This window comes from Ixodes scapularis, unplaced genomic scaffold (assembly GCF_016920785.2).
Source record: "Ixodes scapularis isolate PalLabHiFi unplaced genomic scaffold, ASM1692078v2 PGA_scaffold5__190_contigs__length_132052651, whole genome shotgun sequence".
In the NCBI taxonomy this organism is placed as follows: domain Eukaryota; kingdom Metazoa; phylum Arthropoda; class Arachnida; order Ixodida; family Ixodidae; genus Ixodes; species Ixodes scapularis.
In genome coordinates, this window is record NW_024609880.1 from 22,473,490 (window position 1) to 22,487,116 (window position 13,627).

The window sequence follows — 13,627 nt, forward strand, 5'->3', positions numbered from 1 at the left end:
ACAAATTACATAATTTTTATGTCAAGTTGTTCACGAAGACTTACACTGCACCTTGATGATAATTATTATTAATCATTCTTCACACAATTTTTTATGTTCAATGCCAAAACTTTAACTTTCATTTTCCTTATCTTCGTGTTTTTTGTCAACATGCTTAGGCTTACGAGGGTTTTCATGAAGTTTTTATAGTAGCATTCTGAAAATTTTGACACTGTTTTATTCAGAAAGGACTGGACTACAGAGTAAAGCTATATTTTTACAGTTTAGACTGACAAAAAGAAATTATGATAAATAAAGTCACCTCGTTATTGTCATAATTAGCCAATTTTTGTATAATAATGTAACTTTGTGAAAATATAAATAGCTTTATAATGCATGGCAAACCTTTAGCTATGTATCTAGATATATAAAAAAATATTTTTTGTTGGAAATGATTTCAATGATTCGTAAGAAATGACCAAATTCAGCAATGCTATTTTTTATAGCTTAGAAACCAATTGAGATACAGTAAAACCTCATTATAACAAAGTTGAAGGAGCGGTCGTAATTATTTTGTTATAACCATTAGTTTGTTATAGCCAATGTCCATTTCTTCCCTCTATTAGCAAGCAAGGGGAATTATGATTGTTTTGTTATATCCATTAGTTTGTTATATCCCGTTTTGTTATAACGAGGTTTTACTGTATCTTAAAACTGATTTCATATCTGAAAGGAGGAAGAAGAAACATATACGCACAGTCATTTTCATTAGAATTGCTGCAAAAATAAAATTGTCCATTTTCGAAGCGGTGTCTCGCCTTAATATTGTTTCCAGTTATACGAATGCGAGAAGACGAATGTCACCAAGTGAATTTACTCACTGTCGGGGCACGAAAAAAGCGTGTGCGAAGGAGTGGACAGTGATCTCAAGCATCACTCATCAATGCATAATTTGAAGACAACAGAGCTGAATTCTATAACCGATATGCGCACCTTTGTTGACAAACTAAGCCATAAAATATTGGGATAGTGCTTCTCGAGAAACTGAGTCATAAAATCAAGGGGCTAGTGGTTGTTTCAATCAGCCGAGAGGAGATAACCCGTTTTCTGGAGTTGAAGAAGGCTGGGAGAAGGTAAAGGCGTCAAAGGGCATTTAGTCCTCTCACGTGTGGAGCAAAGCAAAGGACAGAGGGGACAACACCGTCAAATTAGAAAGAGTTTGTGAAACTCTGAGTAGCAGGACAGATATGCTGGGACCATGAAGTGAACAGACAAGCATGTCTTAACAATGAATTCACTTCGGCCCTCTGGGCTCTCGGCAGTGAGACGGCTGCTCTTCGTGAATTGCCTCAATTCTGACCTGTGCGAACGCTCAGTATTGCAGTATTATCTAAAAACGTGCTCCCTTCTAATAACCTGACTGCTTCTTTCCTCACCTTTTCGTATTAGAGAGAAGTGCCATGCTGTGTAACGCTTGCGTTCTGCCCCATGTCTGGTCTATCAAGAATCATGAGCCAGTCTGCGAAGGTGGATGATCAGCGAAGCTGTTTAGCAGACGACACAAACCCGCCCCAAGGAGCCGGAGGAAACTAGACACGCACGACGGGACCGCCTCCCGGTGAAAAGTAGACAAACGCGACGGCACCGCCACCGCGGGAGAGCGGAAGGAAAGGAAACTAGGCACGCAAGCGCTTGGAACGACGACAAAGAGAGGGCAGTGCGAGTGTAGACATGGCCGACGCGGGTTGCACAGCGGCTAATCTTTGAGAAACCTTTATTACCTACCTGAGAGCCTGCTGATCCTGAAAATGCTGCCTACTGATAACTAATCTACTGAATAGACCTACTGTTAAATTACCCAAGCATCAAGGAGAACGCAGGGAATGGTGTTCCACGTGCCGCATGTGCCAGCGTCTGCAGCAGTAACTCTTCTATAGACCTTTCCAGCGGCATTCTCGAACGAAGCGATTTACAGCGCGTGTCCCTGGTTTTGAGAGTGTACGTCAGTGTTGCCCGACTGCGCTGAGCTGTGGAGTTCCTCGTCAGTAGGCTGTGGCAGCCTGCGTTGGGCGCAATTCCGGACGCTGGTGGCGGCTGAATTGCCGCGTTTTCTTTTTTATCTTGTGTTCTGTGGCGAGCATAATTTATAGAGGTCTTTAAGAAAGCAGTTCTCTATTTTTGGGAGCAAAAACAAAGAAATGAAAGCTGTTTTGGTGAGTCCGTGCGCGACAGAACAAATGCAACTGGAATGTTTGTTTCATTTTATGTTCATTGTTTTAGGGCACCGTTAATTCAGCCGTGTCAATCTATAAAGGTCAAAATATTTGACCACACAGGATATCCGTACTGCAGGGATATTCCCCGCCCACAACATAAAATTTAATGAATCTCATCAATCGAACAAAAAATATATTGTACGTACCCCACGGTGCCGCGTTATCCGAACAGGATTTGAGAAAGGTCTCAAATAACACAGCATGTCCAATATACAGTGTCGACGATAGTCACTTCACGACGATCGGACGGAATTTGGCGTGTTTTGGGGAACATGTAGAAAAGAGCTCCTTTTTTTGCACAGCTTCATTGCAAATGAACGAACGTGCTTATTGTGTCGCCACACCCCGGACCCGACCCTATCAGCTATTTTTTGCGAAGACCCGGAACACAGCCGAGAAGGCTTTTTGGAGATTATCTCGACGGAAATAATCCTCCAAGAACGTCGAACTGCCTGCGTCGCGGGCTGCTTGACGTTCGCTCTCTTCGTTCGTTTCCTGCGAAGGCCGCTACGAGCCCTGGTATTCCCTGGTTCTCACAGTGGAAGATAACACGCAAAGGGTAAGCATCCTAAACAGGCGAATGAAGTAAAAAATTCCAAGAAAAGCCGGCGAACTCTGAATGCACAATGCAGGTGGGGAGTCACGCTGACCGGGTTTCCACAGCTCAGGCGGGTGCCAGAAATTTCTGGCTGATAGGGGTCGCTCGGTTCGCAAAATGGCGGCGGCCAGAGCGCTCTTTTTGGAAAGGTCTATAGCAAAAGCCTAGAACAAATGGCATCTTGCACGCACATTCGTCAACGCTTTATTCTGGTTATTTACTTTGAATCTTTTATACGGGGAAGCGTGCACGCGTGGCGGTGCGAGCGTAGAGTTTTTGTTGACACACATGAAAAATCTACGGAACCCTAGCCATAAACAGCTTCGCTGTAAAACTCACAAGGACACAAACTTAGATAGAGTCCTGAGAACTTGAACACGGACAATAAAACATGTTTTGTGTGGATGAAACCACAGTGCATGCTTTGAAAGCATTTCGACACAGTTGTACACTTCTGTAGTATTTCTGCAATCTGTCAAGCTTTTCAATTCATTCGTTGAAGATTCACCAGCCTTATTTTGTGCAGGACCACTTTAACACTATTTTTCGTCAACTTTAAGAAAATAAGTCTGTCATAATCTCTCTCATCCGGTGACTTCTTTAACTTAACTGCGTATAATGTTTTGCTGAATATATATATACATATATATAAGTTTTTTTTTTTTACTTTTGAGTTTTTTTTTTTGTATACTGTGTGTGTGAAAACATTAGGTAACCAGCTTTGGTGCATGTTTTATACACTGAATTGCTACAGTTCTCTGGTGACGAATCAAGCATAAGTTCTTAACATGGAGCTTGGTAAATAAATGTACCTACATGTAAATAAAATTACTAAATACCTCAACCGTCTAAACGGCAGTCCGCAGAGTGCAAACACTTACTTAGTAATTGTAAGTTCTGAAAACTTTCGTAAAGTGCGACTTGCAAAAATATTTGTGTTGCCTAATATAGTTGTGCTTTACGGTCACTGCTTCCTGCAGGGTTACATTTAATTTTTGTGTTTCATATACCCTTTTATTTGTGGAGCATTTTATGTATTGCATTTTTTAAATGTTTTTACATAGTCTAGTATTGTAACAACCTCATACAAAAAAAATGCTGTTACACAATACATATCATTTCAGTCCCATTTATGACTAAATTTCATAGTAATTATTATTATTATTAGGTCATTAATCATATCAATGCCACAATATTGGCCATAATAGCACCCATGCAAAGGCACATTCACAACGCAAATTTTACGAGATTCAAGCTTCACCTTGATAAAGCATGATAATACAGACCATCTGCTGCCAAAAATAACCTTACTTTTCTTGTTTAGAAAAAAAAAAAAAACTTTGATTCCTATTTGTTTGCTGGCAGACATGAATCAACTAAGATGGCATAAAAGCAGCACTTTAAAGTAAAGATAACAAACACCTTACTGACAAGAAGTTTGTTTTCATTAATAAGTCTCCTTCGGAAAAGAGACTCTCCCTCATCCTGTACGTGACACTACAAGAAGAGTGTGGACAAGAAAAGTTGCAGTAAGCTCGTACAACTAATTCGGAGGTTCGAGCCACTGACATATTACACATATCGACACAGTGAGGAGATTTTTTTTTCTAAAGGTTAGAATCACCATACGCGACATATTCTAAAAAAAAACAGGCGAAAGAATAATGTTTCTAAAAGAGTGTCTGCTGTACCCACTAGGCTCGCACATCTACTTCCCCACAAGACGTCTGCACCCAACATGTCGCACCAGAATCCAGCCCAGGTCACACTCGAGGGAAAAAACACTTTTAAGGACTCCATCGTACGTACGCAGAGCTCCGGGACTCTTGCCGAATGTGGGTCTCTTTTGCGACATCGGCGTGCTAAGGGCCGTTTGCCCCTTCCTCGTTTGCCAACCAACTTTGCCTGTTGTACATCCTGGCATTGGCACATGCTTCCGGGCGACCTTCCCGGGCCCAACAGGTGGGGTTCTACGAGCAAAGCTAAAGCACGCTACTTCTCCGAGGCAGACTCTAAATCCAACTTTGGGGGGGTTAAAAGGGCAGTGCAAGGACTCTGAATGCTTTACACGGGGTTGCTGGAACTAAAGAGACCCAAGTATGCTTGCACGCATTGCCACTGACCAAGGAAATTCTTTGTCACGGTAGTATAAGTTTTTTCTCCTCATCTCCTTCGCAAAACTCCATGACTAAGCATGGGGGTCGCCGTGTCCTCGTAGTTTGCAGGGATGACTCCTCTGTGGTAATATTTGAATGCGGCTTGTAGAATGAACGTTTGTTAAGGTGAAGAAATTAAAAGAATGAAAAATATATGATCCTCAATCGGTACCCAATTTAAAGCCATTTCAATATAAATGAATTGGATTCTTGGATCAGGTGGGAATTTCACCAAAAAGCCAATTGGGAACTGAACTAAGAAAAAACTGCGCCTCGCCAAAAGAACGACCCAGAAAGGACCGACAAGGACAAAGGACCCCACAGCCCAACCCCGCGAAGGGGCACAAAAGGGCGACACCAGTGGGTCGACGACAGTCAAGGGCATCATGCGCTGGACAACCGTTGCCATAGTAATATTTGCTTTTTCCCCTCCTCCAAAGGAGGAACCCCTGTCAGGGGGCCTCCCCATCTCATAGACTGGACACGAGATCTGCATAAGTGCTCGATTTAGACTACCCAGTAACAGTCAATAGGCTCGAGGAACACTCGGGGAGCGGCGCGTCTTCACTCGCCGCAATGATGAGATTAGCCGAACCCTAATGACGTCTGCAACTCGGCGCGTGTTCTGTGTTTTGCCAACACCAACGCGTGGGTACGATAACATTGGCAGCATCCAAACGACTCCAGAACACGTGGCCTCTTGTTCTGGCTGTAAAGTGAAAGGGGAAGCACCCTTTTTTCTTGTTTAGCGATGTTATCAACGCATGGGGCAAAGAGTAACGCATGTTTTGTAGGTTGTGAACATCGAGGATAAATTCTAAGCGGAATTACGAAGAGTACGAAGATTGCCGCCCCGCCTCTTTGAAAACGAAGAGAGCGGCGAGGCAAGCGCGAGACCGAAGTTGCTCCAAGAGTGCGAGTACACCCACCTGAACGTAGTTCTTGGGCACGAGCCCCGTGTGGCCGGCCTGGTTGCGAGCCTTCCACCAGTCCGGGTCGTTCTCGGGCTTGTCTACCACCTCCAGCTGCTCCCCCTTGGCGAAGCTCAGCTCCTCCTCGTTCATCGGCGTGAACGAGTACAGCGCCACCACCGTTTCCAGCACCGTGGGGGGCGACGCCGCCTTGGCCGGGGGCTGCACCGTGTCCCCCTCCGGGGTGGCCGGCTCCGCCTCCTCCTGCACCCAGACGGGCACTTCAAGAACGGTGCAAACAATGTCGTGCGGCACAAACCTTCCCCTTTCGGAAGCAGGACAGCACGGTAAGGAAAGTGCGATAAGGTCCTTGCGCAATGGCAGACACCACAGACGCTGCCAAAGTCGGAACTTTAGAAACGCTGCTGATTCCACTTTGTCACTGTCTAACGACCACCTAAAGGCGTGAAAGTTGCCTCTACACAAGCTACGGCAGACTCAGATGGCCCTATCTGCATCGCCCCCTGTCTCACAGATACATAATCTCCAAGAGCCAACAGACACTAAGAAGGCACTGCATACGATTTTTACACATTCGAGCATTGAACATGGATGAAAGTACCGAGCAAATGCTCGTGATGCAATACATGGAGAATAGGGCACGGTAACTCTTTGATCTAATACCGCGGGAGTATAACTATGTGCATGTGCAGAATGCCTCGTGGGCTCTACTTTTCAAACGCAACGGTGGCATAAAACAATGCTGCTGTCCTTGCTCGGTTTCTAGAATTCGCAACTCTGGATGGACTACCGTGCTCCTCTTCCCGTGGCCGGAGGAAAAACATACTGGGTCGAGCTTTCGGCCGCATGAATTGGCGAAACTTGCCTTTAACTCCTTTTCCAGTGCGGAAAAGCCGTTCGCGAGACATTTCGGGCACGTGCTTTGTCTCGCAGAAATACTCGTAGTGCATTCCGCAACTATCGCACGTCTTCCAGTTAATCCGCACTCCTTCGACAATCTTTACATCTTCAGCTTTCCTTGTACCAAAGGCAGAGAACGGTGGTAACAGATACGGAAGCGCAAACATTTACATTATACAATTTGAGACTGTATGTGCCACCCTTGTCAGGTGACAACGCGCACGCCTGCTTACTGGCAATTGAAGCCATCAGTGTGCAATGTCATTAGGTCGCTCGCCTTTCAATAAGAAAGTCAAAAGGGTTTGTCTTCCGATAGTGAATATTTAGAACTAATTGTTGCCATTTCTGGATATAAAAAAAGGTAGCCGACAATAGCCTAACAACTGTGCCAACGGTGCCTGTAATGTTAGAAAACCTCCTACAAATCATCTCATAATCACTTTCATCTTGTACGTTATATCGTCGCATAATCACCATAACTAGAAGCGGCACCGTGGGTCAACCTGGTACGGGCTGTCGCCTTTCTGCGCTGCCATGGCTCTCAGGAACCGACAAAGATTACTATTACTACTAAATGCGAAACTAGAAACAACACCAAAGCGCACAAACACGTGCAGTCTCCAATTATTACGAAAAGTGAGAACCGGCCAGATTTTCGCAGGCACAACCAAGTGGAGGGCGACGCGTACCGGAGGTGGTGCTTCTCCCGCATCCTTAGCCCGTCACAGACTACAGTTTCCGGCTGCAAAAGGGACAGGGGGACAGCAAAAGCTCACCTGGACGTAGTTGGAGGGGAACCAGCCCACGTTGCCACAGTGCTCCCCCTTCCACCAGCCGTCGCTGGACTTCTCCATGACGAGGACCCTGGTGCCCTTGGCCAGCGAGATCTCGTCGGCCTGCTTGGCCTCGTAGTTGTAGCGCACCAGGGCCGTGCCCACCGCCGAGGCCTCCTCCTCCTCGGGCTCCCCTCCGGCCTTGGTGGCCACGGGGGACGAGGCCGGGGACAGCTTGGCCTCGCTGCGCTTGCGCACCCCGCCGCCGGATGCTGTCGAACAGGGAGGGCTTCTCCCGCTTCACGTAGTTGGAGGGCACAAACCCCCACTGCCGCTGCCCATTCTGCACCTTCCACCAGTGCTTGCTGTCGTCCAGCAGCACCAGGCGCTCGTGCTTGCGCAGGCTCAGCTCCTGGCTGCCCTGGGCCGTGTAGTCGTACTTGGCCACCACGTACGCCTCCTCCCCGGGCTTCCCTGCACCATTCCGGTTGCAACGCCGTTAGGGACGCACGTCGAGGCACCCTCGGTGCTCGGACGCAACCGCGCACCCCAATTGGAACGGCAACCCTCTCGTCACGGGCGGTCACTTGCACTCCCAATGTAAACGTCCAAAGTGGCCTCGACACATCGGAACACGTCCGACAAAGGCGCGAAACGGTGGTCTGAGACGGGCGAAAGAGCCACAAAAAATACCGTGATCGAGGGCCTTACGGGCACGGCCAACGTGTTCCGCATGTTCGAAGCAACACTTTAAGACTGCCTCACGATTTCGTCCAACGCTGTCAAATCAGTCAAATTTGTCGCGCAAATGTGGCTAGAGGTTAGTATCTGAAAAGGTGTCCTGCGTCTCCAGCGTAGACGGGCAAGGAGCCTTCTCGCGGTTCTCCTCACGCTCGCGTGGTGCTAGCCATGATGTCCGGAACGGCTCTCTTGCCGATGTGTTTAACGTCCTATACAAAGTGGTCCCGATGTGACAACGAATGACGTCGTGCAAGACGGCCTGTCGTGCCATTTGATTTTGCCGGTTGGTGCTACAAGTTTCGTCAAAAAGTATGAGCAAGCGAGTGTCGCCCTCGCCGTGGAGTGCTAACTTGTGGCTGCTCAGACTCCCGTGGACTGTCACGCCGGAGAAAATCCTGTAGCAGAACGGGTGTCTGCCACACTCACTACCGCCGCTGCAATACCGCCACGATCGAGGCCCACAACAACCCTATACTTCTGCGGCGGCAGCGGGCAGAGATCGAGGGACCACATTTGAGAATCGACTAAAAGCACCAGTCGCGTTCCCGGCACCATAGTGGCAGCAAGCGAGGCTCTCCGCCATTCTTGACGGCACTCATGGGGCAGTATCAACAGTCGGTAACAGTGTGGAGACGAAAGTAGCTCGGCGTTTTAAAGGTGCACTAAAGACGTTTCTGAGATCGTCTGTTTTTGTTGATAACTCATTCTACAAGATCTTAGCATCCCAGAAATAAAAAAATTATGCTCTTGCCATGTTTATTTCTCCACTAAAAATGTGACTGAAGTTCGTCCCACGTCCCTTTCTGAGCGGAAAAATCTGGAGCACAAAATTCAGCAGAGGCGCTGGCGGCGTGAGGACGGGCGTGCATCAGCCAATCGCAAACAGAGGCACCGGCAGTGGAGGCGTCGCCGCTGGATACCGTTCTCCAGGTTTTTCTGCTCAGAAAGGGACGTGGTACGAACTTCGAACACATTTTTAGTAGGAAAACAGACGTCGCCACAAGCATAATTTTTTCGATTTCTATAATGCTTGGTGCCCATAAGATAATTTATCACCAAGAACAGACAATCTCAGAAACCTTTCTAGTGCACCCTAACACTACCCAGAAAAGAAAAGACAATTCTGAAGAAAAAAAGTCATCTTATAAAATGACAGAGTATATATATCCACCAACATCTAGAGAGTATTCCCAGAAAGTTTCATTTCTTTGTGCTACATAGTTATTTTTTTTATTGAGTATTTTCGGTCCACCGATGCTAAAAAACATTAGACTTTTGAGCACTTTCAACGCATTTTTCTCCGTACCGCTTTTTGGCATAAATTTTACTTAATAGATTTATCGTTTCAGTATGAAACTATAGACCTTTGCAGAAACAGCTCGCTGGCCGCCGCCATTTTGCGACTCGAGCGACCCCTATCAGCCAAAAATTTTCTGCCACCTGCCTGAGCTGTGGAAACCCGGTCAGCGCGACGCCCCTCCTGCATTGTGTGTTCGGAGTTCGCCGGCTTTCCTTGAAAGTGTTTACTCTATTTGCCTGTTCAGGACGCTTGCGTGTTTTTGTAATCCTCCGCTGTGAGAACCAGGGAATACCAGGACTTGTAGCCTGCTGGACCTTCGCAGGAAACGAACAAAGAGAGCGAGCGAAGAAAGCGAACGTCAAGCAGCCTGCGACGCTGGCCGTTCGACGTTCTTCAAGGATTATTTCCGTTGAGATAATCTCCGAAAAGCCTTCCCGGATGTGTTCCCGGTCTTGGCGAGAAGTAGCTGATAGGGTCCGGGGTATGGGAACTAAATAGACACATTCGTTCATTTGCTTTAGAACTGTGTAAAAAAAGCATCACTCTTCAAAACGTACCCCAAGACAAGCCGGATTCCGTCCAATCGTCGTGAAGTGACTATCGTCGACACTGTATATTGGATATGCTGTGTTATTTGAGACCTTTCTCAAATCCTGTTCGGATAACGCGGCACCGTGGGTACGTACAATATATGTTGTTCGATTGATGAGACTCGTTGAATTTCATATAGTGAGGGGGCAATAGCCATGCAGTTCGGCTATCCTCTGGTGTGGCCAAATATGTTGGGCATTTAAGATCTTTGCAGGTTGCCACGGCTGAGTGTATGGTGCCGTTAAAAAGATCAGCATAAAATGGAACAAACATCCCAGTTGCATTTGTTCTGTCGCGCATGGACTCGCCGAAAATATCTTTCATTTGTTTGTTGTTCTCAAAAATAGTTCAACGCTTTCCTAATAATTTCGAGAAATTCTCTTCGCCATAGAACACGAAAGAAAAAATAAAGCGAGTCGATTTTGCCGCCACCAGCGTTCGAAATTGCTTCTACGCAGGCTGCCACAGCCTACTGACGAGAAAAGCCACAGCTCAGCGCCGTCGGGCAACACTGACGTACACTCTCAAAACCAGGGATGCGTGCTGGAAATCGCTTCGTTCGAGACAGCTGCTGGAAAGGTCTATAGAGACTTAATTTTTTGGCTTATATACCGAAATTCTATGGAGCCGGTTACTATGAACTTAGATTTCACATTTTTATGTTCCTTTATGATGAAAAATTGTAATTAGCAAAACTTGATAAATATAAAAAGAACAATTAAAAAAGTTATAAAAATTTTATATTTCGCTAAATTTTTTTTTTTTTATAGTTACCGGCAACAGGTATTTTAATGTGCATTTCACCAAAAAAATATGCGGCTATCAACCCCCTCTCTCAACAATACATTTCAATTGTCAGTAGCATAGTTTGTAACGACACTTTGTGAACCAAGTTTATACTGATAAAATCTTGGAGGCAGTACAAAAATTAAAACCAAAGCGATTTGGTGCAGATTTAATACCTTGTTTTATTGTTAAGGGTTGTGCTGATATTTTTGCCCCTTTATATATTTCATTTAAAAAAGGTGTTTTTCTAAGTCTATGGAAAAAGCCTGTTGTACCAATACTCAAAGCTGGTCATTTTCAAGTATCGTAACTGTACTTTGTCTGTTGTACCAATACTCAAAGCTGGTCATTTTCAAGTATCGTAACTGTACTTTGTCAAAAGTTTTTGAAATAGTGATCTAAGCCCGTGTTTAAATTTTATTTTTCAGAAACTGAGCACCACTCAACATGGATTTGTAAGAGGCCAATCAGTAGAGACAAACCTTCGGTCACTACTCAATTACACCGTGCCCTTTGCTGCTGCGCGAGAGCAAGCCAATATTGCTTCTTTTGATTTATCGAAGGCCTTTGATAAGGTAAATTACAAATTGCTTCTAGATAAACTTTCTGTGTATGGTGTGTCACCACTACTTTTATTGCGGTTTAGTAGTTATCTGAATGATCATCAGAGTAACGTATGAGCCTTGAATAGCTTATCAGACATTTTTGTACCAACTTTGGGTGAACCTCAAGGGTCAAACCTGGGGCTGCTCCTTTTTCTCGTATTTATTAGTGATATTGAATGTTGTGTAAGGAATGCACAGTTGGTCTTATTTGCAGACAATATCAAGCTTTATGAAAGAATTACGTCGACGAATGATTGTGTTTTTTTACCCGATGACGTTTCCCGCATCTCAGGGTGGTGTTCTGCTAACTTATTAGTGGTCAATCCAGATCAAACAAAAATTATGACGATGTGTAGAAAAGATAAAATCATCTCTTATCTGTATCCACTTGGCAATACTTCTATCCAACATGTTCAGAAAATTCGTAACCTAGGTGTTTATTTTGACAGCTACCTTTCTTTTTCATACCATGTAAACCAAATCGTTACCTCTGCTTCTCGACTGCTAGGAATCATACTACGCCTGACGCGCAATTCTTTTAATCCTCTGTGTGTCCTTCCTTTGATTTGTACTTTAGTTTGTGTTAGACTCGAATTTTGTAGTGCCGTATGGAATTCACCGACGGAAACTGATGCAGCAAGGATAAAAAGTTTAGAGATGCTTTATTCGCATTGTGACTAACAGATATTTTCAGAGGATAGGTTTTTTTAACTATGTAAACATCCTTAAAGAGCTTTTTTACTAGACTTGTTGAAAAGAATTGCTCATGACCTTTCATTTTTAAAAAGTGGATCATGGCAGTGTAGATAGCGATTTGTCGTCGTCATTACAAGTCCGCTTGCCGGCTTGTGTTTCTAGATGTTCATGCATATATTACCCATCTATAGAAGCAAAATTGTCACCATTAGTAAGAATGCAGAGCTGTTTGAATAGCCTGTCTCCTCATGTTGACATATTTTCACACTTGTTTGTTTTTAAAGGAGAGCTTGAGTTGCATTTTTTTGGCTCTTAATTTGCATGTCATTTCTCAACGAATGTGATTACTAACTTGGACTGTGTTTGGCCTCGATTTATATGCCACCATATTCTGACCGGCTGGTTGTTCTGGGGCATCAAAGAAATAAAGCATTCTTGTCCTTATTATTATTATTGAGCAGATTCAATGCCAAGCTATGCTTTACTTTGTTCTGGGCTTATAAAACCTTGTAAAACTGGTTAACAGGTCTGAAACATTGCATGCCCCCCTCCTACATGGCTACAAACACCTCCTGCAAATTTCATGCCAATTGAGTGAATTAAAAGTTGGCATTCCCAGGTAGTGTCCTCCCTTAATTGCAACTCGCCAGTTTTGTTTCAATTTTGGTTGTGGCCAAAATACGGGCATAATAACTAATTAAAGGTTTTTAGAAGGCAATCAAGAACAAAGAGGGGGGTCGGTGGAAATACAAGAATCGAAGAAAGAATAAAAACACACTTAGGGACAAGTCCTTGTCCCCAAGTGGTTTTATTCTTTCTTTGATTCTTGGATCAAGAACACTTCCCAATTTTTCTATATATGGTGCCAGATATTTACGAGAAAGGTCTACCTAAACGGTATAATACGCGCCTCGTCCTGTCTGCTTCTCTCCTTGTGTCCTCGTTGTTTTGGCGCCTCACTTCAAGCAGGTACAATACAACTGCTCGTCCAAACTGAAACGAGCTGGGGTCAAGATTTGCTCATGCTGTCCAGGAGTGTATGCATGAAACATTGTTCATGCACTGTGCCGTTACATCTACCTCGTGTTTCAGTGAAAGCTTTTAAAAATCTATAAAAAAAAAGTTCAAAAAGAAAGAAACTCTTTCCAAGATAAACTGCCACCCACGGCGGGCATCAAGTATTGCGAAAAGAATACTAATTAGATAAATAATTAACTAAAATTTACATAGTAACTTTTTAATCTATGAAAATAAACATAACATTCTAATGAGAAACTGTTTAAGATTCATTAAA

The 13,627-nt window shown here is 44.6% G+C and overlaps 1 protein-coding gene across 1 annotated transcript in view; it reads right to left on the reverse strand.

Annotated features, from left to right (window-relative positions):
* Window positions 1-13,627, reverse strand: part of LOC8041799 (cytoplasmic protein NCK1) — a 30,342-nt gene that overhangs the window by 9,787 nt on the left and 6,928 nt on the right. The window contains 3 exon segments of the mRNA XM_040214710.3: window positions 5,939-6,184; window positions 7,618-7,876; window positions 7,878-8,088. Of these exon segments, the coding sequence (XP_040070644.2) occupies window positions 5,939-6,184; window positions 7,618-7,876; window positions 7,878-8,088 (716 nt within the window).